Consider the following 24,621-nt stretch of genomic DNA (forward strand, 5'->3'; position numbering starts at 1 on the left):
CATTAAATTCAGTATGGAAACAACAGAATATGACTAGTGACTAATGAAACAGCTAAAATAAAGATTTAAGCAATGAAATGGTATTTTCCCACTATGTAACCAAAACACTGGTCCATACTCTGCAAAGAGCAGATGTACTTATTTGTAGTAATATAAAGGTTGTCCTACCTCTTCAATTTCCTTATTGAAGCATGGCAAAAAAAGTGTATAAATTATAATAAACTTATACAAATTTGTTAAAATACCATATATAATACATATATATGGGGGATAATATTGCCCAGAGAACTAAATGTGGGTAGGTCTACCTCTAAAACCATTTTAGACACAAATGAGTAACCATCTGACAACGGAGCCATTTAAAAAGAGATGTACAAAATGCAAAGGTTAACTTTAGATGCCTCCTTCTGTGCTTTACTCATGTCAAAGTCATGTGAGGAAACAAAGGTTCCTGGAGATAAATACTTCTAACTAAATCACGTAATTCATAAACTATGGAGAAATAGCTAAGTGCTGAATGACTCAGAAAAAAATATGAAAAATTATGCATATATGAATGACAAAGAATCTGAATAAAGAAAATATTAATTACCTCTCTTATTTCATTTTTAGCTTGTTGAATTTTATCTGGTTTGTTAGCAACCATCATTTTTGCCTCAGTTTCACGTTTTTTGAGCAAAGTAATTTGAGCATCTTCCCATTTCTGCCAGCATTTCATCCGATGGTCAAACACACCCTGTAAGTTGATGGCATAAGGCTGTTAACAGTGTAAAGATACTCTCATTACAACATAAGTATAATAATATTAAATCTATAAAGCCAACTATTTAAGTATACAGACAATGAAAATATGCAAGCCAATAGCAATTTCACTAGCTTTTAGGATTTTAAATGTGGCCTCCAATAAGATTAATAAGAGTAAAAGAGATATATGATCTAAAAGAAAAAAAAAGATGTATTTAATGAAAAACTACTGATATACATTAGAAGTGTTCTACTGAACAGTATGCAAAACATTTAAATGTTGGGGGAAAAAAAGAAATTAAAAACATAAAATAGGCCAGACCTACCCCTGTAATCCCAGTACCATGAGACAGAGGCAGGAAGATTGTTGCTAAATTTGAGACCAGCTTGGTTTATATGGTGAGTTCTAAGCAAGCCAGGGCTGGCTACATTGTGAGACAGTCTTACACACACACACATATACACGTACACAGAGAGAGGGGAACCTCAAGTAACAGAAGTGAAGAGTAAAGTACAGATGTCATAGTTGACTCTAAGAGAAAAAAAAGCAAATATTAAATTAAGAGGCCTAACAAGACAGGGAAGAGGTGAGTCCTCTACATGGTGAAAAGGGCCAAAGAACACAGTCAAAAGGCAGAGCTAAATGAAGAAACTGACACAAAGACTCTACCAGAGCAAGTCAACCAAAATCACCCTTATCTTCAAGGGTTCTGTCCGAGTAAGATCAAGATAATGAAGAAGTAAGTGAACTACAGCCACAGAAGAGCAACGAGGGTATGAACAAACAGAAACGGGAAAAGATGGGACAAGATGGAAAAACCTACTACGAATTTTTCTCTAGCTTGGTGTTGGAGGTATGTTAACATTATTTTAATTAGTTACTAACTCAGCAAATGAACCAACTATCAACAAACTAGGTGAATAAAAAGGCACTATGCCAGAGATACTTCAATTCTAAAACATATTTTAATCAAGAAGCAGCATATAGCTGGGTGTTGTGGTTCATGCCTGCTATCCCAATAACTGGGAGGCAGAAGCTAAGAGAGTCATGAGTTCAAGGCTCACAACAGTCTGCTACTCCAGTTCCCGGGGATCTAATACCCTCTAATGACTACATAGATACCAGGCAGCAGGCACACACCTAGTAAACATGAATACATATGAGCAAAACATTCATACACATAAAATAAATCTTAAAAAAGAAACAAAGGGGAGAGAAGAAGATAGCAATCTGATTATAAATAGAAAGCCATCATGAGGCAGACAAAAGGAGCATGTGGTAGTTATATAAAATAAAATTGAGTTTCATGTCTATATACAACCATTGGTCAATAATTTTACTTCTAGGAATTTTTTGTCAAAATAGCTGTTGTCAAAACACCTTATAAAATTAAGCTTGAATTGCTTGAATATGCCATGGGTTTAGTCCTAGCATTATTTAAGCAGATGTGGTAACACACACTTATAATCACAACAGGTTTCTTGGCCAGCCTGAGGTATATGAAATGCTATTTTAAAAATCAAAAATAAACCAGGCAGTGGTGGCACTCGCCTTTAATCCCAGAACTGGGGAGGCAGAGGCAAGTGGATCTCTGTGAGTTCAAGGCCAGCCTGGTCTACAGAACTAGTGCCAGGACAAGCTCCAAAGCTACAGAGAAACCCTGTCTCAGAAAAAAAAAACCAAAAAAATGAATATCATTCATAGATATGCCAGAAAAAGTGGCATATCTATGAATGTTAAGAACAATATGCTCAGGGCTGGAGAGATGGCTCAGAGGTTAAGAGCATTGCCTGCTCTTCCAAAGGTCCTGAGTTCAATTCCCAGCAACCACATGGTGGCTCACAACCCTCAGTAATGGGGTCTAGTGCCCTCTTCTGGCCTGCAGGCATACACATGGACAGAATATTGTATACATAATAAATGTATAAATAAATGTTAAAAAAATTCTCTAAAAAAAACAAGAACAGTATGCTCCTTTTTGAGAAGGGAAGGAGGGGTCTGGGGTGTGTATTGACAAAAGGACAAAACAAGTAGGGATGGGGACAAAAATTAGCTTCACGTACATTCATAGCTAGTCTTTTATGAAGACACTCAAGAATCTTAAGAGATTAAAACTACTGTTGGAGAAACTAGAGGTCTTGGCAGCGGAGAGGGAAATGTGTTCTTTTGGTTATCTGAATTGTCCTGCGAGTCTAACTGCCTGTCACTAGCTCTCATGACTCTATCTCTTATGTTCAGACAGCTGAGCTGGCCAACGTTTCAGAAGATGCTGAAGAGCTTTATCTGCCTTCACAAAACCAGACCACAGCTCTGTAACTCCAATCTAACTTCAGCATTTCTCAATACACCTGTGATACATTAAGTGGACAGAATTTTGTATGAAAGAAGAATTTTTCTGGGATGGTGGTGGCGCACACCTTTAATCTCAGCACTTGGGAGGCAGAGACAGGTGAATCTCTATGAGTTTGAGGCCATCCTGGTCTACAAAGCGAGTTCCAGGACAGGCTCCAAAGCTACAGAGAACCCCTTTCTCAAAAAAAAAAAATATAAAAAAGAATTTTTTCATATAAATCTAGGTACCCCTGGATTAAAAAGTTAAATAACTCTTTCCAAGCTCAGCTGACTGGCAAATCTGTTGATGCCAATATTCTCTAGAGAATTTTGGAAAACATGAACATAACTAATTTCAAAGAATGTAGAAGTCTAACAGAAGATTTCAGGCATGGGAAGAGGTTTTTCTAAGGGTCAGCACAGGCAGGCCACCCTGCCATAGGGCCTTTCCCCAGGAAGCTCTACTCAGCATGCCCTCAAAGACACTGTCAATTTCCCTTTTTTTTTTTTTTTTTTTTTTTTTGGTTTTTCGAGACAGGGTTTCTCTGTGGCTTTGGAGCCTGTCCTGGAACTAGCTCTGTAGACCAGGCTGGTCTCGAACTCACAGAGATCCGCCTACCTCTGCCTCCCGAGTGCTGGGATTAAAGGCGTGCGCCACCATCGCCCGGCTCAATTTCCCTTTTTAATCCATAGGTTTTGTTCTTATGCATTTGTGTTTTGTGTTAAAGAGTTATTATTACTTCTGTACATGTTGTTCATGTGAAAGAGCACCTGATCCCCTGAAGCTGGATGTGAGCCAGGCAGCTGTGAGCCATCCAGTGGAGGTGCTAGGTACTGAATTCAGTTCCTCAGCAAGTGCTCTTAATTGAGAACCATCTCTCTAGCTCCTTATCTTTGTGTTTGTTTGTTTTAAATAGCAGCTCTCACATCTCTCTAGAGACTATCAACAGATGAAACAGAAATGGGAATCATCATCTGATGGTGCATGCTTGTAATATGGGCAATTGGGAGGTCCTGTCACAAGGTCCTGTCACAAGGCCAGCCTTGGCCACACAATACAAATAAAACACAATAAAAAGTTACCAGGTCTTGAAAACCAGGCCGAGATAATGTTAAAAATAAAAGCTGCCAGGCTGGAGAGATGACTCAGTGGTTAAGAGAACCAGCTGCCCTTTCAGAGGACCCACGTTCAGTTTTCAGCACCAGCATGGCAGCTCACAACTGTCTGTAACTCTAGTTCTAAGAGATCTGACACCTCCATAACATAAAATTAAATAAAAATAAATTTTAAAAAAGATAAAACAAAAATAAAAGCTACCTAATACAATAATGAATACACTAGAAACTTTAACAGTTCGTAACCAAAGAAAAAACTCACCAGAAGCATAAAGAGTTATATAGAAGAGTATATAAAGTTGGTAATTTTTGTCACCCCTACAAAAGCATCATTTGGAAATGTTGAATCCTCTAGAGACCAAAAACCTGTTCACAAAACATCAATAAATAGGCAGTATGCCAGTGTTCTCTCCATGGATGAATACTAGTTTGCACAAGAAAGAATGGTCTCATTAGTTCTCTAAAATATTTGAATTTCAGGCTGATAGCTCAGTTTGAGAGTATAAATACTGAAGGCATTTGCAGAACACCAATTTCTAACTAGATTCTGTCTGCAACCACTCAGAAATAGGTTTCTTTAAAATGTGAGCTATGTTCTAATTTAGTCTCAGTTCATCTATAAATACATGACTGTACATTTGAGTACATAGAAAATCCTTTTATTGTCCAAATTCATGCTAAAAACCTCCTGAACCATTAAGACAATAATCACTCCTACTTTTATGCTACTTCTCCTCCCCCCCCATACACACACACCAAGATAGTTCTGGCTTTGTAGACCAGATTGGCCTTGAACTCACAGACATCTGTCTGTCTCTGATTAATGGCATCACCACCTCCTGGCATTTATCCTATTTCTAAATGCCTAGCAAACTTTACCAATGAAAATAGACCAGGCAGGCAGCTCTAGTTACTTCTAGAAAGAGCAAATTAATGCAAATAGTTAAAATTTGAATAATTTGAATATGATACGTAAATAAATGTATACTGTTTCCACTTCTTATTTGGCATTCCGTAGGCTTCTTATATTTTTGGTTGTGAGCCTAGCCTTTAATGACTGAACCATCTCTCCAGCCCTATTTTTTTTCAATGTTCATAGGTGTTTTGCCTTCATGTGTGTGTGAGGGTGTCAAAAACCTTGGAACTGGAGTTAAAGACAGTTGTGAACCATCTAAGTTCTGGGATTTGAACCCAGGTCCTCTGGAAGAGCAGCCAGTGCTCATAACTGCTGAGCCATCTGTCCAGTCGCCCTTAGACTTCTTAAAAACTGTTTTATTTTACTATCCATGTCATAAGAGAAGAAAATGTTAAATTACAAGTACTCATTTTGAAGTTATTTTTTATATAGTGGTACAATATATTTGCACACTTAAATGTGTATCTAATAGAAAACCAACTGTCTGTGTGTGTATGCACACACACTCACCCGTCCCGCGTACTTGCACTTGCTGTGTGATATGGATTGGCCTAGCCTGGCCCCAGGTATTACTATTACAGACAATTCAGACTGTGTCTAGTCTAAATTACTTCTAAAGCAAATAGCTTAAGCAAAAGAGTGTAAGAAAGCTTGTAGAATGGGGCTTACTTTCACTGCAGCAATGAGCCGAATGTAGTCACTAAGAAGTTCTGAGAACATGTAAAAGTCGGCAAAAGCTTGTTCTTGATGTAACTGGTCTATCTTTTCCTCAACCTCTGCAAGCTGAGACAAGGCTCTAGACAGGGCAGTGTGATCCTCAGAATTACCTAGCATAGCAGCACTCTTAGCAAAGGCAGCTGTGTTGGCTGAAAGTTCTGAAATTAAAAAAAAAAGCATTTAGTATTTGTTAGTAAAATTATATTTATATCCAATAATTTAGTAATATTTAAATTAATATGAAACAGTCAATAATTGCTTCGGGTATAGATGCTAGCAGAAGCACCACTGCTGTATGGAGTCACAGCTGCAGAGCACCCACCCAGCATGAACAAGCCTGTGTTTACATCCAGTCCCAGCATAGCCCCACAACCCTCCAAAAAAGAATCATAGCTTATGTTTTCAGATGGTGAACTGTGTCTAATTCTTGAATTATTTTAATAACCTGCCTACCCCTTTTGACCCCAAAGTGCTCATTTATTCTCTTCTGCATTCTGCTAAAGAGGTAAGTGTGTTTCTAATATAAGAAGCATGAAGATAAAAATTAAAGAGGCTGGAGAGAAGGCTCCAAGGTTAAGAGTTTATACTGCTGTTCTGGAGAACCCAAGTTTGTAATCCCACACACTGGCACATACACGTATATATAATTATGAATAATACTTTTTTAAAAGATCGCAATTAAGCTATACTATATTCTTTGGCATTTAAACATTTGTCATTGCAAATAATGTCTCAGTTTTTAATGAGAATCTTATCTACCAAGAAAGAAAAACAAGGTAAACTTATAAACACAATTCAATTTATATCAAATTAAGTCATTTTTTGTTATTTGTTTTGCAATGATGCTAACTTTTTTTTTCTGAGACAAAGGCTAGCCTGGAACTCATTATTTGGTCCTGGCTGGCCTCAAACACATAATTTCTCTAATCACAATTTCTAGATTATTTTTAATATAACCATTTTAAGCCTTTTCTTTTCTTTCTTTTTTTTTAAATATTATTTATTTATTATGTATACAATATTCTGTCTGTGTATGTGTTTGCAGGCCAGAAGAGGGCACCAGACCTCATTACAGATGGTTGTGAGCCACCATGTGGTTGCTGGGAATTGAACTCAGAACCTTTGGAAGAGCAGGCAATGCTCTTAACCACTGAGCCATCTCTCCAGCCCCTTCTTTTTTTTTTTTAAGATTTATTTATTACGTATACAATGTGCCTCCTGCATGTACACCTCCATGCCAGAAGAGGGCACCAGATCTCATTACAGATGGTTGTCAGCCATCATGTGGTTGCTGGGAATTGAACTCAGGACCTCTGGAAGAGCAGCCAGTGCTCTTAACCTCTGAGCCATCTCTCCAGCCCCCATTTTAAGCCTTTTCAAATGAAAAATTAGATGTTTAAAGGCCACTGACAATGACTAAGAATTACATTTTCTGAAAACGGTTCCATTACTCTGTAGTTTCTTTTTTAAAAAATACAGTCCACTTCCTAAGAGATATGTAATACAAACAGTAAAGCTACAATAAACTATTATATAGAAATAATTATCATACGGGGGCTGGAGAAATGGCTCAGCAGTTAAGAGGACTGGCTGCTCTTCCAGAGGACCCAGGTTCAATTCCCAGCACCCACATGGCAGGTCACAACTGTCTGTAACTCCAGTTCCAGGGGACCTGGCACCCTCAAACAAATATACTTGCAGGCAAAACACCAATGCACATAAAATAAAAATAAATAAATCTTAGAAAAATATTTATCATACAAGTAATCTGCTACTTATTGAAATCCATTAAACACTGTCACATTGTAAATATTTTAGACAACCATGATGAAGAGTCTTGTACTGGGCAGTGGTGGTGGAGCACACCTTTAACCCCAGCACTCGGGAAGCAGAGGCGGGCAGATCTCTATGAGTTCGAGAACAAAGCGAGTTCTGGGATAGCCAAGACTTTTTCAATAAGAAGCCCTGCCTCGAAAAACAAAAAACAAACAAAAACGTCTTGGACAGTATAAATATCCCTACCCCTAAAGTCAAACAAACAAAACTTCAATCCCCCAAAAATTTGTAGGTTAAAAAAAAAAACCAAAAAACATGGTTTGGACTTCTTAATTTTTGTCTTCTCTAGCTCAGGCTGGCCCTGAACTTCCCACTGAGAAGCTGGCCCTGAACTCCAGACTGCCTGGTTTATGTAGTTCTAGAGCTCAAACCCAGGGCCTTCTGTATGTTCAACAAGCACTACAAAGTAGGGGACAGCTCCAGTCCCTAAATACTATGGAAACATAAGCAAAATAATTCATAGAATTTTTCAAGAAATAGAGGCACAATATACTTTCAAGAAAATCTGTAAATACCAATTTTTAATTTTCCCCACCTTGGTTCAGGGAATTGAACACAAGGTCTCATGCATGCTAGACAAGCACTCTACCACCACTGAGCTATAATCTGAGTCCCATAAATTTTACAGAACTCATAAATTTATAAAATTTTATATATATAAATTTTATAAATTTGAGTCCTATAAATAAATTTTAGAAACTCAAATTTATATAATCAGTTACTAATGAAACAATTTTATCTATTAAATTATAAATGTATCAAGAGTTAAATAAATAATAATTTGAAATTAAAAGTTTTATAAGGTTTTGATTTTTCTAATTTTAAACTAGAAGTTAGATCAAAATACAGCAGAAAGTTTTAAATGATATTGAAACAAAATACTCTTTTTTCCGGTCCTGAGACAGTCTCACTATGTACTCACGGCAGTCCTGCTTCAGTCTCCTGATGCACCACACCCAGCACAAACCACCGCTTTATCCTTCCCAGACTCACAGCTGAGTGTTCGCTTTAACAAGGCACACCAACCTTTTCTATGACAAACCAAGGCTTCAACACTGGCATGAAGTTTCCGAAGTTGCTGGTCAAGATTCTCAAATTGTTGTTGCTTTTCTTCAAACCACTAAGAAAAAAAAATGAAAAATGGAGCTAATTTAAGACGAATGAACCATTGTAAATTAGGTTACCAATAGCAAGCTACCTTCCTTGTTTTAGAACGGTAAATTAGCCGTATATAACCATGGTGGTCAAATGATGTAGCTGAGAACTGAACTCAATAAGCAAATTAATATCCTATTTTCTGCTTGTACAGCTTTAAAATGCAATTGTTGGGCTCATTAATTCATTTCATTATTCAAGTCGAAAAATCAGCTCTTACTGCATCCGATTCATTCATCTTGATTGTCATTTTGTTGACAGCGTCGGCAGCCTTGTTCACCATCCTCAATATTCCTGCTCCACTCAGAGCCTGTGTATTAACTGCTCTCGGCAGCTGGAATTGAATGACAAATAAGGGCAAACAAACCGGTTAAAAGCCTAGAGATTTAACTGGGCACAAAAGGGATCCCCCTCCCAAAATAAAGAAGAGAGAAAGAAGCAAAGAGAAAAGAGGCTGTATTTTCTTCACCCTCATACATTTCAACAGTGAGATCTAATTTCTCAAATGCACTACTTGTACGTTCTCAAAGGAAAACTTAAAAAATAGACTTTCCATTGCTTTTCTTCTGCACGTTTACATTTAGATAGAACAAACGCTGTTTGTCAAAATACATTAAGAAATTGCCAGGCTCTAACACTGGCCACCTGTCTGCAAGCACAAACAAGCTGCTGGTGAGCAAAGGTGCTCTTGAGAAAAACCTCCCCATGCTGGTAGGGCTGAGCTTGTGAGCGTCTAGAAAATTCTGGGACTTAGCAAAGTTTTTTTAAAAAAAATCTCAAGCAGTGACAGTAAAATGATGTATAATCTATTTAATTAAATCAAGTTTAAATTTTTCAAAAAGGATCTGATCATCATCCTCTATCACTAAAAGGAATTATTTGCTGGTGATTTAGTTAAGCAAAACCCAAAGTTCCAAAACACGGTCTCACTGTTTCCACTGAACGAATCATTTACTGAAGGGCTAATCTTGGATTAGTTATGACAATACCTAATTAGAGAGACAATTTAAATGAGAAATACCTCTGAGCTTTCCAAGAACTGCCTTAAGTCAGGATCCTGAAGCAAGGTGGGATGCTTCACTGTTCTCTGAAGATACCTATATTTAAGAGTAGATTTGATCCAGTTTTAGTGCAATTTTAAATTTGGGTTTCAACAAAAGAATAAAAATATCCAGGTAAAAGGTATCTTCAATGTATCTCTTATTAGTCTGCACTCCCTATTTATCTAGAATTTTGCACAAATTGAATAGGGCAGTGGTGGTGCACACCTTAATCCCAGAATTTGGGAGGCAGAGGCAGGTGAATCTCTGCGAGTCTGAGGCCAGACTGGTCTACAGAGTTCTAAACCAGCTAGATCTACATATAAGACCCTAACTCAGAGAAAAGAACTTTAAAGAAGTAGAATAAAAGGTTTTGTCCATTTTTTTTAAAAAAAATTAGTTTATGTGTATGTGTAAGTGCCTACATGTGCCACATATACGCCTGGTACCCATGGAGGCCAGAGCTGGACTCATGCAGTTGTGAGCCATCATGTGGGTAGTAGGAACAAACTCATGTCCTCTGCGAGAGCAAGTACTCTCTCCCCCCACCCCAACACAGGTTTTCTCTGTAGCCTGTCCTGGAACTTGTAATATTAAAATTTAGTCTTCATCAAATCAGAACCAAGGACCAAGGAGAACTGATATGGAGAAATTTTGGGCATTGTGATTCACACCTTTTATTCTAGCATTCTGGAGGCAAAAGCAAGTAGATCTCTGTGAGTTTGTGACCAGCCTGGTCTACATAGAGAGTTTCAGGACAACTGGGACTGTATCAAAAAGAGGAAGGGAGGAAGGAAGGAAGGAAGGAAGGAAGGAAGGAAGGAAGGAAGGAAGGAAGGAAGGAAGGAAGGAAGGAAGGACGGACGGACGGACTGGGAGTGAAAATATTCTAGTCTGTCATTAAAAAGGTAAGTTTTAGGCCAGATATGGAAGTGCATGCCTTTGATCCTAGTACTGTAGGAGGCAGAGGCAGGCTGATCTCTATGCTCAAGGCCAGCCAGAACTGCACAGTGAGAACTTGTCTCAAAGAGGAAAAAAGAAAAGCAAGTCTTTAAATCTATAGGACATGTAAAGTTATATACTCTAAAGGGAGATATAATATATTTATAATTAGTCCTTAATTATATAATGATTAAGCAAGATGTAACATTGCTATCCATTAAAGTCAAAATCAAGTTCACAAAAATGAGAGGGCACACACATGCAGTTTTCACTGTTTAACAGTGCTTATACCAAATAATTATTCAAATAAAAAATTAACTTAGGGATGGAGAGATGGCTTTGTAATTATAAACAGTTGCTTTTCTTGGAGAAGATCCAGATGTGGTTCCCAGCTCCCACATGGTGGTTCACAACCATCTCTAACTCCAGTTTCAGGAGGTTCAACCCATTCTTCTAAACACCACAGACACCAAGCTTGCATGTGGTATATATGTTTACAATGAGGCAAAGCACTCAAACACATAAAAATAAATCTAATTTTTAAAAATCAATTTATACAAATGACTGGGTCTTTCTGTGTAGCCCAGGACAGGCCCGGTAAGTCCTTCTGCCAGTTTATTGAATACTGGGATTGCAGGAGTGTACACCACACACAGCTTCCCCAGACATTCTATCAAGTCCTGCAAGTACAGCTTCCACGTTTCCCTCTTATAACTACAGTCATTTTGTTAGTGCTCTTGGTGATGATATAATCTAACATTTTCCTGCTCATAATGTGATACAGAAACGGGTGCTGTGCTGCTAGACTAATGAAGCATGGCAACAGTGGTCCTGTGACTTGGAATTACCTCTCCAGTGCCGCTCTTCGTTTTTCTACAAATTCAGTGGATGATGAGTCTTCTTTACCTACTTTGACCTTGGTCATACCTTTGAAAAAGTTGGAAGAAATTCGTAAGAATTTTTTTAGATTATAATAAAACAAGCCATAATATCTTCAAAATAAAAATATACTTTAATAATAATAAGTTAAGTATAATAATGTCCCTATGTTGGTAATTGGAATCTTATTTAAAGAGAAACCCATTTTGAAGAATTACATCTCATGATGTATTAATATCTCTAATGAATAAATATCTATGGCAGGAAAATGTAAACAAAGTACAACATGACTTGTAATTATGGGGTTTGAACTCATACAGTAAGTTTATAAAAAAGCTTACATAAAAATTTGATTATTTGTGGTATTTCACACTTTAAAAATACAATGGTTTTGATATTTCAAGATTATTTTCTCCCTAGACCTAGACTTGAACCCAAAGTCTTATGAATGCTAGACAAGAACTCTACTTCTGGCCTAGATCCCCAGCTTGATTCTTTTCGCTACATTTCTTTTTTAAAATGACTTCATTATTTACTACTGTGTATGTGTGTATTTCATTATGTATACATGCATATAGGTGTTGCAGAGGCCAGATGAGGACAGCAGATCCTCTGGAACTGAAGTTACATGCAGTTGTGAGATGCCTAACGTGGTCCTGAGAAGCAAACTCCAGCTCTTTACAGAAGTGGCAAGTACTTTTCTGAGTCGTCTCCTTAGGCCCCAGGCCTACATTTCAACACATAAAATGGGGAGTTTAAAAAAACTAAGTTAATTAATGTCAATAAAAGTCTTTATGGAATGATGAAATGTGTTAGATATAATTGATGAATTTGCTAAATGCTTTCCCTGCTTCAGAACTAGCATGTTCCTATTTGTCATGACTAGTTTTGCCGTTTGTCTTTTTTTCTTTGGTTTTGTTTGTTTTCGAGACAGTGTTTCTCTGTGTAGCTCTGGCTGTCCTGGAACTCACTCTGTAAACCAGATTGGCCTCCAACTCACAGAGATCTGCCTGCCTCTGCCTCCTGAGTGCTAGGATTATCAAAGGTGTGTGCCACCAACATTCGGCTTGTTTTTGTCATTTTGTCTTTGTTTCATAGAGCCAAGGTCTCAACTGATCCTCTTGCCTAAGTCTCCCCGGTGCTGGTGTTATAAAATGCACATTTGTGCCGGACTGCTCCTTTTCTAATAGTTTAGGAAGAATCGTGTTTTTAATTTAACTGAAGTCAAGCTAAAAGTGGTAAGTCATATGCTAAGGCAGTTTCCTTTCGGTGGCAGTTACAGCTTCCCAGAAAGCTACTCTTTGTACTCTGCCATCTCAGTAAAAGATATACTACTTTAAAAAAATCTACACACCTACACAAGTGTGGTAGCAGATGCCTATAATCCCAGCAACTTGAGAGAACGAGGTAAGTGGACTGTGAATTTCAGGCTAGTATGGGCTACACACTAAGACTCTGTCTCAAAAGAAAGAAAGAAAAGAAAGGAAGGGAAGGAGGAAGCAAGCAAGCAAGCAAGCTGGGCATGATGGTCCACATCTATAATTTGAACACTTGGGAAGCATAGGAAGATCAGGAGCTCAACCCATTTTAAATGTATTTGACACTTCTGAAACAATAGAGTATTTTTTTTTTTTTTTTTAGAAAATTTGGTCCATGGTAGAAATTTGGTAGTATTGTGCACCTAGCATGCTGAAGTCCCTGAGCTCAGTCCCCATCACAAAACAAATAATCCAAGGGTGGGGGCAGTTTTTAATCCCAGGACTCCAGAGGCAGAGGCAGGAAGATCTGTGGATTTGAGAACAGCCTGGTCTACAGAGTTCTAAGATAACTGGGGCTACACAGTGAGAACTTATCTTGAAAAAAACCCTAACCCAGAAAGTTTTGTACTTAAGGATCAAGAAAAAGATACAACAAATAACAAATTCATTTGAAGGCATCAAGTTTCAAAATTATAAATTATAAAATGATTTTTCAGCCAAGCATTTAATAAAACTAATGATCAGCAAAATTCATTTTAAATATATTTCAGAGTAATAATGTTGAATGTAAAGAAAATTAAAATGGGGGTCATTAAAAATATAGGACTTAAATAGACTGGTAATAACCTACAAATTTTAAGATTTAAATTTTTTTTGTATCTTAAATAAAATTGATTTGTTTGTTGAGACTGTGAGCCTGTCCTGGAACTCGCGCTCTGTAGTCCAGTCTGGCCTTGAACTCAATGAGATCCGCCTGCCTTTGCTTCTACCTTCCAAGTGTTGGGATTAAAGGTGTGCATCACCACCACCCAGCCAAGACTTAAGTCTTAAAAGTGGAATAATGGGGGCCAGAGAGATGGCTGAGTATATGAAATGAAGATGCTTGCTGCTAAACCTGACTAGTTTGAGTTCAATCCCAGGGATCCACACAGAAGGAGAGCACCAACTTCCATAAACTGTCCTGACCTCCATATGCATATAGTGGCAAGAGTGACACCTCAACACACACAGTAAGCACAGTAGCAAAAAATTATAGTAAACGTAATGAAGGCTTTCTGCTTCTTTTAAAAATTTTGAATTTTGTTAACTAAGCCCTTAATGGTGATCATAGTAGAAATTTTCTTTTGTTTTATTTCAGGCAGACTCTCACTAAATCTGGCTGGGAACTCAAGAAACTAAGATGAATTTAAATAGCTTTTATATGAGAAAGGTTAAATTGAACTTCTCTTTGGACAATATATAGCTGAGCACCAAATAGCACCTAGCTCTTAGACAAAAACACTAACGTCTTAACAACATTATTACTAGAAAAGGACTCATAAAATTGATATTCTAATGACCCTAGAAAGTTAGCTTCTAACCTCCTTCAATTTAATCAATTTCAAGCAAATATTCAACAACCAGGTATTTATATGTTATAAACCAAAATTTCAAGCTACACATACTTCAAGAATACACAGGAAGCCAGGCGGTGGTGGTGCACACTTTTAATCCCAGCACTCTGGAGGCAGAGGCAGGAGGATCTCTGTGAGTTTGAGGCCAGCCTGGTCTACAAGAGCTAGTTCGAGAAACCCTGTCTCGAAAAACAAAAAACAAAACAAAAGAATACACAGGAACATCATAGCATATTTAAACCTGCGCCTCTAGACAGGAGCCCTGACTGGGGATGATTAAGGGATAAATAAACCAGAACAGCTAAAATTGGATTAGGAACAGTAAAAAGAAATGGTCTGACTTATGCTTACCTACTATACTCTTTTCTGGAGCTGGTGGCACAATGTAACCAACGTGTAAATATTTGCTTGCTAATTTGCTATGCAAACCAAGAAAGTCACTGAATCTTCTTTTGACTGAAAATTCACTCTTACTGAACATGGAAAGGGAAGTCTACAAATGAAGAACAGGCATTTCACATTGTTAACAGAAAGCGATCATTTACAAATTAATGCTGCACATTGACTACAAGAACAGTCTGCTCTATTTTGCAAATGAATACAGAATACGTAGTATGGCTTAAAGACAACAACAACAACTAAACTAAAATTTAGGGCTCAAGACAGAGGTTTTTTTTTTTTTTTATGGCATCAGCTGATTCTTTTGGCTCCAACTTCACTCAAGCACACAAGTATAAACCCTAACTAGCATAAAGACCTAGAAGTCACAGTATTTTTTACTTGCTTATTTATTTATTACGTATACAGTGTTTTGCCTATATATATATAGGAAGAGTGCACCAGACCTCAATAAAGATGGTTGTAAGCCACCATGTGGTTGCTGGGAATTGAACTCAAGACCTGTGGAAGAACAGCCAGTGCTCTTAACCGCTGAGCCATCTCTCCAGCCCAAGACATAGTTTTTTAAAAGTAATTTAAGAGGTTAGAAAACACTTGCTTTATTTTAAGTTTGACCTATAACACCTTCTCTACCCTACGTTAGCTAATCATTTTCCCCATTTTGGTTTTGAGACAGGTTTATACAGCACCTAGGCTAGCTTTGAACTCACGATGAATAAGCTACTGATTCTTCAATATTTCCCTGTGGCCCAGGCCATTTGTGTGGAGGCAGCTCCACGTAAATCTCGCTGAATTTTCCATTAGAGTAAGAGTCCCATAAGGACAGCACTGTCCTCTACTGTTTATTGGTTTTTGCAAGTGCTTGCAGCAGAGCCTGAAACACAATATTTGTTTCATCAACTAACAAAACTTACCCCACCTCAAACTATAAAGTTCCTATATCATAAATAAATATCTTCCTCATGTCTTATATTCAAACATTATTGATTGTCCCACCTACATAATTAAAAAACATTTATTTTGATTACTTTCAAAACTGTTTCTCAGTATTAAGTATCAATGCCCTCCCCTGCTGCAGCTGTTCGTGTGTCTCAAGCTGGCTTAGCACTCACTATGAACTTCTTTCTGCTCCTCCTGCTCCTACTTACCTCCTGAGTACTGAAACACAGGTGTTCACCACTTCCCCTGTTTTTTCTGTATATTGGTGAATGAACCCAGGGCTTCATGCATGTTAGGTAGGTACTATAACTGAGCTACACCCTCAGTATAAAGCTAAGATCATTAGGACAGACTTGCTTTCTGTTTCAAGACTTAATCCTTTAAAAAACTGTGGTGATATTTAACTGGAAATCTTGACCTGGATCCTCCAATTCTTTTTTTTGGTTTTTTTAAGACAGGGTACTCTGTGTACCTTTGACTGTGTTGGAACTAGCTCTGGCCTCAAACTCACAAAGATCCACCTGCCTCTACATCCCAGGTGCTGGGATTAAAGGGGCGCAGCACCACCGCCCAGCTAGATCCTCCAATTCACACTGAGTTAAGCCAGAGCTGTCCTAATAAAAATCTCATAGTGCCATGCTCTTGTCTGAGCCTCTCTAACAGCTCTCCTGTATGCTAAGGATGAAATACTCAAAATCCACGAGGTGAATTCAGTCAGAGTCACTTACAGACGAGACTCTAGAAAGCAAAATGCCTCAACTCTGGGCTTTTACACGGCAGATCTTTTTGTCTGGAAGCTTCTTGCTTCTTCCCATTCCTACTCAGCATTCCCTCATCTCTGTCTCACCTTAGAACTACTTTGCTCACGCCTAACCTCCCGGTCTATATTAAGTCACTGCATATGCTCTTCCTTACACTCACATCCTCTCTACTATACAGAGGGAGGGGCCAACATTTCGTTGAAGAAGCAAAAAGCTCACCTTTGTTGTTACTCTATATGCCATGTAAGCATTCATGCCATCACCTATAAAGAAAAAGCCAAAGAATATTATTACAATTCAAACGCTGGGCTGGAGGAGGTAAAGGGTAGACTGTTTGCCTACTGTGTGTAAGACCCTGGGTTTAATTCTTAGTACCACCAAAATAAATTAATTGAGTTAAATGCTTTAAAATAAAATCCACAAAAAAATTTAAAAGAAAAAACACTGCAACCATATACTTAAGTGGATAACTATAGGATCTAACAAGCTAATCAAAACAAGTACAAAAAATAACTCACCAACTTTTTCTGGATCTGACACACCAATTTCTATATCAAAAATATCTCCATTTGCTTCTTCTTCAATCTATAAAAGCATATTTTCATGTTAAAAAATTCCATTTCTCTTGAAGGTAACCAGCAGCTGTCTAACTGGATGCATGACCCTGTCAACAGGAGGGAAGTTATGCCTAGTACTGCAGTTCTGGCCAACTATCTGTGTCTACCGAGGTCCTGTGCCTAACAAGAGCCTACTTCTGTCATTTCTCTAAACCAATAAATTTCTAATTATATTCTAAATACTTATCCTTATACCCACAAATAGGTGTAACTTTTACCCATCAGCAAAGAAACTTCTTTTTTTGCAAAAGTCAGAGACTATTATAGAGACCCACAGCTAGTCAACATATAGAGAATGAGAGACCGCCACATGCCCAACTGATAGAGCCCAACATAACTACTACATCCAAGTCTAAGGGAAAATCATGAAAGAGGGGCAGAAAGATTGTAAGAGCCAGACGACCAGCAAGCTCACTGCTGGATATTGTCTTTTAGGCATGACAGTAAAGCTACACCCATGAGACCTCAGGAATATGGTTGCTTCAACAAGACCTGCATGTGACAATACCAACTGATATGCCAATGTGTAGATGGGAGAAATTTCACAAGCTCCTACCCATAGGCTGCCTAGAAAGGGAAAATTTGTTTTTTTTCCTAGGGATGACCCCACTAATGGATGATCTAATACCCAGTGGACAGTCATAAAATACTGTACTCGTGTATGAAATTTTCAAAATATACAAAATTTTAAAATTCCAACTTCCATTACTGTCACGACACCAACAGCAAGTTTTTACTAGTTATGTTACTGGAGTCATATCACAATAGTTTCAAAACAACAGAAGCTCTCATAATGCTGACTGCAAACAAACACAACTCTAAAATAAGAAAGATCATTTGGAGAAGAGGAATTTTTGTCTTAACAGATGTATATAAAAAATGACAGAAAACTTTTTAAAAAGAAAAAAAGAAATGTGATTTTCTAAATATTGTGGATTTTGTGCTGTTGTTATTGTTGTTCATTATGGAATCTCTTATTCCTCTTGCCTCTACCTCCTGTGTGCTAGGATTATAGGTGTGCTCCACCATACCCAGCTAATAAATGGAATCTTTAGATTTAGATACATGCTTATTGCCTTACTTTTATTTAGCTTCCCTCCCACACAGTTTGGCTACTCTAGCTAGCTATCTTACTCCTTCTCTAATACTGGGATTGCAGGACAGCTGTCCATGTCCACTTGGCATATATGTCCATCAGGGTATCTGAACCACACACGCATTATCTAAGTCATTACCCCAGTCCCAGCCCCTGCCCCGTAATTTCCAATTCTGAATAACTAAAAAGAACCCATTACTTGTACCAATAGTAATTTACATACTTATAGAAATTATATCTAAAACCAACTTTAACACAATGCTTTCAGTAATAATCTAATAAAAAACATTTTTTCAAGAAAATAAAAGCCCTGTAAAACTCATTTTCAAAATCAACAAGTGGGAAAAAAAATAACTGGACCACAGAGACGTCTTATTGAAGGCAATTCAAAAACGAGCATTTGGGGGCTGGAAAAATGACTCAGCAGTTAAGAGCATGGGCAGCTCGTCCAGAGGAACCAGGCTCAATTCCTATCACCACATGGTGGCTCACAACTGTCTGTAACTCCAGCTCCAGGGGACCCGACACCTTTACACAAACATATATGCAGGCAAAACATCAATGCACTTAAAATAACAATAAGTAAATTTTAAAATTTACAAACAGGGGCTGGAGAGATGGCTCAGTGGTTAAGAGCATTGTCTGCTCTTCCAAAGGTCCTGAGTTCAATTCCCGGCAACCACATGGTGGCTCACAACCATCTGTAATAATGTCTGGTGGTGCCCTCTTCTGGCTTGCAGACACACACTCAGACAGAATATTGTATACATAATCAATCAATCAATAAATTAAAAAAAAAACAAAAAAATAAATAAAAATTACAAACAAACAAAAGAATTTCAGCGGGGCCCAAGGTGGTCCAAGCCTTTGATCCCAGGATTTGACTCAGGGCACATGAATCCCTCAGTTCAAGGTCAGTCTGGTTTGTCGAAAAACAAAACAAAAATCCCACCAACCAAACAAACCCCAAGCATTTCAGGAAGAGTTTGTAGAAAGGTCAGCTAGGAGTGTAACTCAGAGGGACTGTGCCTGCCTAGCATAAGCAAGGCCTGGATTCTGTCCATAGCACTGAACAAAAGCGCAAAACAAAAGACAATAAATCTCAGAGTCTTAAACCTCCGAAATGTCAAGGCAACATTAATAATATAAAGCATATTTTCCTAACTATCTTTCTTTTCAAGGCCACTTTTCTATAGAGAGCTAATCTTCTCTACATGGACACTGAAGTTAGAAAAATTATTAACTGTTAAGTGGACAGTCCAATAAACTCTCACAAAATGAACTCATCTTTATAACTAGAACCCAAATGAGAAACGCAGGCAATGAGTACATCCCTAAGACCCCCTTACAGCTTGCCTCCCAGTCAGAACCATGTCACCCTGCCAACTCAGCTGCTACCCTGGTATCTGACGTTGCATATACTGTTCCCTAATTTTATCTGTGTTTAATGTTCATATCATAGACTCATACAGTGTGAGTACTTATTTATTTATTTATATCTTACTACCTTCCCTTTGTATTATTTTGGAGGTTATTCACATTTGTATATAGCTATTATTTAATTATGATTACATTAGTTACAAATTTCTAGTTGAATAATTTTAAATGTTTATATTTAAAATAACCTTCACACCATGGCTTTTTTCTTTTCCAAATGTGTCATTTCTTAATAATTCTATCTTTGATAAAGTAAAAGGATTGTTAGGGCATGAGAAAGCAACTTTTATTGATCTGTACTTCTTTCTTTTAAAACAAAGTTTGAGTCATTTCAAAAATAAAGATAAAGGCTTGGGCCGAGCATACAGTTCAGAGGTAAAAACAGTTGCCTATCATGCAAGAGCCCCTGGGTCCAATCCTCAGTGCTGTAAAAATAAAGAGATGCTAGCTAGCAATCTTAAGTATTAACAGTATTCACTACATGCTCTGTCAAAAAAAATTACTCATAACCCACTTTAAGTATTTTTACCTGTTTAACACAGAAACCCTGAGAGGCATACACTATTAGCATAAGACCACAATGTTCAATACACCAATTTACTCATCAGTCTTTTTTTTTTTTTGTAGTTGTGGAGATAAAATAAAATCTAGGGTCCTGAGCATATGAGGCACTCTACTACTGAGCTACATTCTAGCCTCAAACTCTTTGATTTTAGAAGGTTAAGTGATAGGGTTTGGGGAAGCTAAGACAGGAGCATTGCTGTGAAAGCCAGTAGGGATACTATGAGTCCCAGGCCAGCATGAGCTACCAACCTTTTCAAAAATCAAATCCAACACTCGGAAGGTAGAGGTAAGAGGAGGATCTCAGTGAGCTCTCTCTGCTCTCTCTCTCTCTCTCTCTCTCTCTCTCTCTCTCTCTCTCTCTCTCTCTCTCTCTCTCTCTCTGTGTGTGTGTGTGTGTGTGTGTGTGTGTGTGTGTGTGTGTGTGTGTTTTGTATATGTGTTTTAACACCAGGGCTCACTATCCAACCCTAGCTGGGTTAGAACTGAATTGTAAAGTCAGGCTAGCTTCTAACAGGGAGCTTCCTGCCTCTGCCTCCCAAGTATTGGGATTATAGACATGCACCACCACACCTTTCTTCTTAGTATAGTTTTTCCATTTAAAATGTCTGAAAGGCTTTGATTAAGAATAAATTAACAGGAGAGAAGTACTGAGTAAGAAATATACATGTATTCTTTCCATATTAACCTAGAATTATAAACATCTCTCCATACCTCTTCCCTGGATCTATCAAAGATCACTGGAGCAGAAATGCTCTTGGATTCGATTCTAGGAGCAATGAGTGCAGTAGGCGTGACAGGGGTAACTGCAGGAGAAGGCTCGGAGGACAGGATAGGCTCTCTTTCTGGACTGTCCAAAGAAACTTCTTCTGTGGCTTCTAGACATAAATTAAACAAGTTAATCAAAGAAATTATAGCATATAGCAATTCAAGAAATATGAAAAACACACCTACAAATAAGTCTCAAAAGTACCATGATTTTTAAGTTATCACTACATTATTTAGTTGTTTATGAAAACTTTACAATAATCAGGGACTATGTTGATTTTGTGAAGAACTGTATTAAGTCAGCTTAATTATCTTTACTAGGAGAAACACAGTTTCATCTTTCATTTCCACATTCATTTGTGTTTGGATTGTAATACATCTTACATGTGGTAACTTACCTTTCTATTTTTTTATTCAGGCTAATGATTATTGCATACATATGAAAACAAATTTTATGGAAGAAGACTACCTTTGGGCTTAAAATTCTGTTATGGAAAAACGTACCAAGTTAGTAATCTAAAGCAATTAATTGCCAAAGATTACTGAGTATTAGTTGGATATACAAATATGACACAAAGAGATGTTTAGGTTTTAATTTTAAATGCTCATTCACTTGAAATATCTAAAATTAAATATATTTAAAGTCAAACCACAACAATAAACTGAAGTCTACAGACTATGTAATACTGTGCTAAATGCAATGAAGAAACACAAAGAAATGGAAAAAATAAATCATACCTGCCCTCAGGGAGTTTATAATCTAGTTGAGAAAACAAGACATGTGGAATGTTAAATAATAATAAAAGACTTAAAAGAATAGCAAAGAATGTTATAAGACATACAATTACTATATGAATGGTAGGATAAACACTATAATTTGAGTAGACACAGGAGTCAATACTTCAGAGTGAAGAAAATCAGAAATAGTCTCTGACTCTGATTTGAGATAGTTTAAATAGTTATAGGAAGAAGTTGGAAAAAATCCATGTAAATGAAATAACAACATAAGTGTAAGAAAAAAAAAGGCCAGGACAGTGGATTTTAATCAGTGAGTCTAAGACAAAACAGTCCTTTGGGTTATAGAATTGATATCAAGAAGATGAAATTATAGGCAAATAAGGGCTCAGACCAATGGTTTTCAGTCTACGGTTTCTGGATTCTTGTAGTTTGGGTAGAGCAGTAATTGTGGTCAGTGACCCATTGGAAGCAGTCGACTTGAAATTACACAACTGGACATGCTATCAATTATTTGGATTGGCTATTTAATGTTGACAAGGTATGGATCTCTTCATGTTTTTGTATTAAAAGAAAGATGACTAATAACTAAAAACCTTCCAAAGGGGAAAATATAAACTGCAGATACAACAGACTACATATGCCTCTGACAGCATACAGTAAAAGTTTAGATACCACTTCAGCCTTTGTAGACTGCTAGTATTTATTACTTGTTTTAAGAAATGAAAACAGGACCAGAGAATGGCTCACTGGGTAAAGGTGCTCTCCACCAAGCCTGACACAAGTTTGATTCCTGGGACCCACATGGTAGGAAGACAGCTAACTTCTACAAGTATCCTCTGACCTCCATGCACATGCTGTGGTATGTACACGAATACACACAAACACACACACATACACACACAAATGAATTAATAAATAAGTAAATACAGTAAGAATAATTTGAAAGAGAAAATAGTTAACAATAAGCTTGACATGGTGTTTGCCTTTAATCCCAGCACTTGAGGGGCAGAAACAGGTAGATCCCTATGAGTTTGAGGCTTGAGCTACATACTGAGACCTTGTCTCAAAAACAAAAAACAGCCAACAATGTATGGAAGTCAAAAGTAGTACATCAAAACTAGGTATAGGCTGGAGGGATGCCTCAGCAGTTAAGATCACTGACTGTTCTGGTTTCCAGAACCCACATGGCAGCTCATCTACAATACATAACCATCCACAACTCCAGTTCCAGGAAATCTAGTGCTTCTACAAGCACTGCATGCGGTTGCTGCACATATACAAATGGAAAAAAAAAACACTCACACATATAAAAGTAAATTTTCAAAGAAACCAAGGCGTGAGAAGTTTATTAAGGGTCAAAGCATCAACATGAACCTAAGCAGCAGCAGAGCCCGCCAAGCCCCGTGAACCCCGAGGAAAAACTGCTCCAGCAACAACACACAAGCAATAACAAACCAACAACAGAACCCACTGACATCGTTTAAACACAGCATTTCTCAACTTGTGGGCTGCAACCTCCCATTTTACATTATGATTCATAACAGCAGCAAAATTACAGTTATGAAGTAGCAACAGAATAATTTTATGGTTGGTTAGGGGTCACCACAGCATAAGAAACTGTACTAAAGGGTCACGGCATTAGGAAGGTTGAAAAGCACTTCTTAAAGCCATTCAGAATTTCTCAATGACATTTTACTACATTGATGCAAAGTTTTAGGTGCTTGTACTAGTAGCTGCTTCAACAACAAAGAACTTTAAGTAAGGCATGATCTAAGCAACTAATATGGAAAGAGAAGAAATCAATAGATGGTCTGCCTTAAATTTTTTTTGCTGTTTGGTTTTTAAGACATGGTCTGGGCTGGCAGGGGTGGTGCATGACTTGGGAGGCAGAGACAGGCAGAGCTATATAGGTTCATGGCAAGCCTGTTCTACAGAGCTAGTTCTAGGCCAGGAAGGCTACACAGTGAAAAACAACAAAAAATACATGGTCTCATGAATCCTCCAATTCATGTTACTGAGGCGCATCTGATCCTACAGTTGCCACCCCCTAAGTGCTGAAATGGGAGGTGCATATGACTATATCCAGACTTTAAATGGCTGACATGACTTCTTTTAACTTAAGTAAACAACTAAAGATACAGAAGGCTTAGTTCCAAACAGATCTAAAGGTTAAGGAATATATAGCTATAACTTAAAGGTGAACACACATTGACTTTATCCAAATTCAGGCATTCTTTACGATGTACCAAATGGAGAAGGGTTAGATAGTTGAACCCATTTGGTGAACATCTTATAAAGAAGTAACAACATGTCATAGTTAACTTTTTTCCAGTATGGTGCCGTACCCATAAACTATGTAAGTTATTTAAAACACAACAGATACACACCAACATAATCTGGTTTCTTTTTGGCTTATAAAGTCACAATGGCTACTTTGCTTTGGCCAGATCTGTATTCTATGCACTGAAAGTGTGTTACTACTACTAGACATCAAGTTTCATCATCCTGATTGATAATATACTGCGTTTACAAGTTCCTAGCATCATACTCTTCTATAGGAAAAGACATAGATCTGCTTAAATACATTATAAATATGAACCAACAGACTATAATTTTTACAAAATGTCTTAGATCACCTAAAGATGTCATTATAAAACACAGCTGAGTTAAATTGTAAAGATTAAAAATAATTTCATTTAAATTTTTGTTGCGGGAGTAGGTATGTATGGTGTATGTATGGCTGTGCAGCAATACCT

The 24,621-nt window shown here is 37.5% G+C and overlaps 1 protein-coding gene and 1 long non-coding RNA gene across 6 annotated transcripts in view; one reads left to right on the forward strand and one right to left on the reverse strand.

Moving 5' to 3' along the window:
• The window catches only part of LOC142847714 (uncharacterized), a 40,337-nt gene extending 22,367 nt beyond the window's left edge, over positions 1-17,970 (forward strand). For 2 of the 4 annotated variants that reach the window (XR_012910285.1, XR_012910287.1), the window contains exon 4: positions 12,256-12,424. This is a non-coding gene — a long non-coding RNA (uncharacterized LOC142847714). Of the gene's footprint in view, positions 1-1,450; positions 1,599-12,255; positions 12,425-17,279 lie in introns of those variants that run through there. The other 2 variants (XR_012910288.1, XR_012910286.1) reach the window with 2 other exon arrangements.
• The window catches only part of Snx2 (sorting nexin 2), a 39,045-nt gene that overhangs the window by 3,761 nt on the left and 10,663 nt on the right, over positions 1-24,621 (reverse strand). For both annotated transcript variants that reach the window (XR_012910284.1, XM_075968661.1), the window contains exons 3-12: positions 21,074-21,237; positions 17,167-17,233; positions 16,868-16,911; positions 14,901-15,042; positions 11,647-11,725; positions 9,838-9,913; positions 9,037-9,150; positions 8,688-8,781; positions 5,778-5,983; positions 593-736 (exon numbers count right to left, since the gene is read on the reverse strand). Coding sequence is in view for 1 of the 2 variants with exons in the window: in XM_075968661.1 (XP_075824776.1) it covers positions 593-736; positions 5,778-5,983; positions 8,688-8,781; positions 9,037-9,150; positions 9,838-9,913; positions 11,647-11,725; positions 14,901-15,042; positions 16,868-16,911; positions 17,167-17,233; positions 21,074-21,237 (1,130 nt within the window). In the remaining variant the exon portion in view is untranslated. The remainder of the gene's footprint in view (positions 1-592; positions 737-5,777; positions 5,984-8,687; positions 8,782-9,036; positions 9,151-9,837; positions 9,914-11,646; positions 11,726-14,900; positions 15,043-16,867; positions 16,912-17,166; positions 17,234-21,073; positions 21,238-24,621) is intronic.

This window comes from Microtus pennsylvanicus, chromosome 4, assembly GCF_037038515.1.
Source record: "Microtus pennsylvanicus isolate mMicPen1 chromosome 4, mMicPen1.hap1, whole genome shotgun sequence".
Lineage (NCBI taxonomy): Eukaryota > Metazoa > Chordata > Mammalia > Rodentia > Cricetidae > Microtus > Microtus pennsylvanicus.